The 4994-nt window shown below is 67.3% G+C and overlaps 1 protein-coding gene across 2 annotated transcripts; it reads right to left on the reverse strand.

Annotated features, from left to right (window-relative positions):
* Positions 1–624: 624 nt before the first annotated feature.
* PTGER1 (prostaglandin E receptor 1) lies at positions 625–4732 on the reverse strand. Of its 2 annotated transcripts, XM_045492261.1 has the most exons (3): positions 3425–4732; positions 1554–2515; positions 625–992 (listed from the first exon to the last, which is right to left on the reverse strand). In XM_045492261.1, the coding sequence occupies exons 1-3, from the start codon at positions 3426–3428 to the stop codon at positions 726–728; spliced, it is 1233 nt and encodes a 410-aa protein (XP_045348217.1). In that variant the 5' UTR covers positions 3429–4732; the 3' UTR covers positions 625–725. The 2 variants fall into 2 exon arrangements, with proteins under 2 accessions (XP_045348217.1, XP_045348216.1); XM_045492260.1 differs by lacking the exon at positions 3425–4732 and having other exon boundaries at positions 1554–2670.
* Positions 4733–4994: the final 262 nt, after the last annotated feature.

Genomic DNA, 4994 nt, shown 5'->3' on the forward strand with positions numbered 1-4994 from the left:
TCCTCTGGCTCCTAATGTGTGCAGTAATGTTGGCATGGGGCGGGGGTGGGGGAGAGGGGTGTGCTTGGAAGCGGGGAGAGTTGTGGGGGGCAGATCCGATGGGTGGCCAGGGGCATAAAGAGTGATGGGGAGATGCCCTGAGTTTGCATGGGGCTCGCTTGATGAGGGTTAAGGGAAGGTGGGGACTCTGGGCTGTTATAGTGGGGATCGTGCGTTGGCCGAGATGGGACAGACATGGCTCGGAGTTGTGTTTAGGGACTTTGGAGTTTGGAGGCCCTGATGGGGCGTGGATTGGGGGTAGGGCCTTGAGGATGTGTTGGGGGAGCTCAGGGTCACAATGAGAGAATTGTTGCTGGGGTCAGTCCAGGCGGTGGCAGGGGCAAAAAGCGCCCCTGGCGGCTCTGGGTCGGCCAGCGGCTCTGCTCCAGACGGGAGCCCGGGCCCTCCGGCTGCGGCCGTTGCTTTCTGCGCATGCTCCGGCAGCTCTAACTCCGCGTCTGGCGTGTCTGCGCCTCTGCCTGGCAAGTCCCAGAACTGCACACCCCGAAGGTTCATGCGGCGCCTCTGTCACCCCCGCGCGGTCACAGGGGCGCTGCAGCCCCGACCGGACACATGCCCTGCGCATGTCCGCAACATGGCTTTATTCCCCCGAGGGCTCAGCGCTGCGGACCCACCTGGGCCCGGCCCGGGATGGTCTGACTCAGCCGCTGGGGCTGTTGGCGCGCCTAGAGGTGGCTGAGGCTACTGTGCCTGGAGCTGCGCAGCGAGCTGGCCTCCCAGGCGCTCTTGGTTAGGCCCAGCCCCGCAGGGCTGCCCTTGGCGCCGGCCCTCGGGGGCAGGAGGCGAAGCAGTTGGCGCAGCACGGCCTGGCGCAGCAGGATGTACACCCAGGGGTCCAGGATCTGGTTCCACGAAGCGAGGCGCACAGCCAAAAACAGCGGCCGCTGCAGGGAGCCGGAGCCCCAGCCCCCGACAGCCAGCACCACTAACACCTGCGGGAGAAGCCGGTGTGAGCAGTGGGGCAGGTGTGAGAGAAGGGGGCTGGCCAAGGGTGGGGCTGGGATGGATGAAGCGTGGCTGGAAAGTAAGGGGGCTGTGAAGAGGAGCAGAGGCTCACCGGGAGGGTAAATGGGAGTCCTGGTGGGAAGGAGCTCCGGAAGGAGGGAGAAGGTGTGGCGGAAGCAAAGGTCTTCAGCGAGTGGCGGCTCGAGCAAAAAAAAGGAGAGAAGTCCCAGGTATCCCGAAAGACAGGGGACCGAAGGGGGAGAGAAACGGGGCAGCGTGGTGACGGAAGGGGGCTGGGGAGGAGGCTCGAGTGGGTAGGGTGAACTGCAAAGACCCCAGGCAGGAGAAAGACCAGGGGACTGGGTGGAGGGGTGGGAGATGAGAGGGAGGGACGAAAGGGCGGGCTGCATGACAGGTGGAGCCTCGAGGGGGTGGGACCGCGGTTGGAGAACGCAGAGAGAACCCAGGGATCCTAGGATGGAAAAGGGGGGGAGGGATGGGGGGGGGACAGGAAGGAGCCCGGCCGGAGGGGCGTGTGCGCCCCTCACCAGCAGCGGGCTCCAGCAGATGCACGACACCGCCATGATGCCCACGAGCTGGCCCACCATCTCCACATCGTGAGCGCGGGCTCTGCGCGCTGAGCCGCGGCCCGGGGAGCCGCCGGCGGCCGAAGCTACGGACGAGGCGGACGAGGCGGAGGCCGAGCGGGGCGCGCGCGCCCCCCAGCGACGGCGGCTGTCGGGGCCACTCGCCGGAGGACGCCGTCGAGAGCGGCGGCGCCAGCGGGCGCGCAGCAAGGCCAGGCCGCTGAGCGTGTTGCACACGAGCGCCGCGAGCAGAGCGGCCAGACCGAGGCCGGCGAAGAGGCCGGGGAGCAGCGCCTGGCGCCAGCCGCCCGCCGGGCCCAGGCCGATGAAGCACCACGTGCCCGGGTACTGCAGCTCGTAGCGGCCCACTCGCGCCAGCGGCAGCAGCGCCACCGCCAAAGCCACGGCGGCCAGCGCGGCCAGCGCCAGACGCGCGCGGGCCGCCGAGACGCGCGCCGCGTGCAGTAGCGGCCGCGTGACGCCCACGCAGCGCTCCACGGCCATGCCGCAGCCCAGCAGCAGCGGGCACAGGCCGAAGAACACCATGCAGCCGCCCAGGAAGTGGCAGGCGCCGCCGGCCGGCGAGCGGCCCGCCGCGTACAGGCGCAGCACCAGGGCTCCGGGGATGACGTGGCCCGCCAGGTCGGTGGCCAGAAGGCTGGCGACGAACAGCAGGAAGGTGGCAGCCGAGCGGCGGCGCCGCAGGCGGCCCGCGGCCTGCGCCAGCAGCGCCAGCGCCAGCACGTTGGACACGGCGCCCAGCGTCATGGAGAAGATGGGCAGCGCCGGCGAGGCGCCCGCCCGTCCGGCCGGCGGCCCGGCCGACGCGTTGGGGGCCCCGGGCTCCGCACACATGGTCGCCTCGCCTGCCAGGCTCAGGTTGAGGGGCCCGCAGAGACTCATGTCAGGTGCCGGGGGTGGGGCTGGGGAGAGGAGAGGAGGGCACGGTGAGGCCGGCCAGGAGCGCAACGGCCATCCCATCGTCAAGCTGAGCCTAGCGGGTGGCTGGCTCCACCTCAGATCGTCGGGACCCATTTGAGGCCACTGGCATTGTCCCGTCGACCCGCTGCCCATGGCAACTCCAGGTGACCACGACTGCCCCATTCCCGACCCTTTCTCCTCCTCTGCCCCATCGGCCCGTCTCTCTTGCTCCCCGCCTGCTCTGTCCACACTGGTTCCTCCGGCTCCAGCCTTCCTCCGGGTCCGTGTCCCCACCTCTGGGCCTCACAGATCCACCGCTGGCACCCACCTCCCGTTTTTACACCACGGCCAATTCCCGGCCTCTGGCTCCGTCCGATGCCCACTGACCCATTTCTGACCCCAGGGCCCACCTGCCCTCACTGCCCTTTCCTGACGATCACCAGGTCACCTTTGGTCCAGTCCCACGTTTGATGCTCACAGCCCCACCTCTGCCGCCAGGCGCACATCTCTCCCCACCGCGTTGTCCTTTTCCCCAAGGCCACGTCTCTGTCCCTACAGTCCCTGTCCCCCACACTGCAACCTCAGAGACCTGTTACTGGGTCACCCTGGCCCTACCCCAGCCGCCCGGATGCCCCATGGTGCCGTTCCTGCCAGCTCCACGTCCCTGCCCCAAAGGCCTCAAGGCGGACCCAGCACCACCCATCTCTGGATGCCCTGGTGGTGAGGGCTGAGAGGGCAGAACTGCCTGCTGGCCAGGTGGGAAGGGCGGATGGACAGGTGGTAAGACGGACAGGGACAGACCGACGGGGCTGAGAGTCAAGAACATGGGACAGAGAGACTGAGGTAGCCACGGCCCCATCCTTCCAAGCCCCCCTCCCCCACCAGGGACACTCTTGCCCCCCTTTCCTTACCCATTCAGCTTGGGGCTCCAGGCCCCCATAGCCTGCTGCCGGCTGCACACGCTGCCCCAGAGCTCTGCGCACCAGAGCTCTCCGGCAAGCAGGCAGGAAGGCAGGCCGCTCCCTCTCCCTCCCTCCTAGGGCGGCTCCTCAGCTCCTGGCCTCCTCCCGCTGCCCTCTCCGGCCTCCAGGGACCACCCCATCTCACCAGCTCAGCCATCCCATCTTGTGCCCGCAGGGAGCCTGGGGTGACAGTGACCTCTCTCTCTGCTCCTGGCAACGGGCAGCAGCCACTCAGAACCCCAGCTGCCCCACCAGGAAGGGGGCTCCCGGGGAGCTGGCCTGGTCCCCCATGACTCCCTCCCCCTGGCAGGGCGGGAATAGCCCTCTCCACCCTCCCCCCCCCCCCCCGCCCCCAGGCGCGGGCCTTTTGCCTGCCTCATTAATAAAGTGGATAAAATCTAAACACTGGAAAATGTGAGCATCGCCCAGGGCGGGCTGGGGCGGCTGCAGGGGGTGCCACTGCCTCCGTGGAGACGGCCAGGTTGTGGGGGCTAGTCCTGCTGGGAGGCAGCAACACCCTCCTGTCCTGCCAAAGCCTTCATGGATGCTGGGGCGGTGGTGGGGGTGGGGGTGGCGGTGGCGGTGGCGGTGGCGGGCAATGCCTCGGGCAGACCAGCTTGGGTCAGGCCCAGCCTGGCCTGGAGACCCGCCCACTATTTACACAGGGGCTTAAAGCCCAAGCCAGGGCCAGCGGCGAGTCATGGGAGGGGGAGTGGGGGAGGCTGAAGGCGGGCTGGGGAACCAAGACGCCTGGTGACCAGGGGACCATCTCCTGGGACTCACAAGTCCCAAGCCACCTGTGGACACGTGACGGCGACCTCCCCTCCTGCCCTGAGAAGCAGGGGACAGACACACACACACACACACACTCTCCCATCCTAAAACAACACAATCATATCCCTTAACACCCTGAGATCAGATACTGTCAACTCTGTCCCCAGCACAGCAGCAGCCACGTTCCTCAAAGCCTTGGGGTCACCTGTCGTCCTACCCGTGAACTCACTGAGACAGTGTCCCCCCCAGAGATGCCCCGACAGTCACTGGCTCAGACTTCTCCCAACGCGCTGAAACGCAGGCCCCTTAGCGCTGCGGGACCCAGTCTCAGCACTGAGACAGCCACAGCCTGTATCACCCGGAGACACCCCCTCACAGTCCGAGATGGGCCCACAGGTACACTGCACGCACCCAAGACACAATGGGTTGCACCTCCTGGACATCCTGGGGTCTGGCTGGTCAACACCTACCCCCCAAACAGAAAAGCGCGTCGAGACGCACCTCCTCGGCCGCCCTCCACACAGAGGTGCCACCAGTTACACCCACAGACACCCGGGAACACGGAGACAGTCACGTTCTTCCCTCGGCAGAGCCACAGACGGCCAACTCCCCGAGACACAGTCGTACTCTCGAAACACAGAGGCGCGACCCGAGCTGTTTACCAGCACGGACACAGGGGGCACCCGTGGGTGTTGGGACCCCAACATCAGCCGTCTCCGTCCCACCCCAAGAACACAACTGCGGG

The sequence above is a fragment of the Leopardus geoffroyi genome, chromosome A2 (genome assembly GCF_018350155.1).
Source record: "Leopardus geoffroyi isolate Oge1 chromosome A2, O.geoffroyi_Oge1_pat1.0, whole genome shotgun sequence".
Lineage (NCBI taxonomy): Eukaryota > Metazoa > Chordata > Mammalia > Carnivora > Felidae > Leopardus > Leopardus geoffroyi.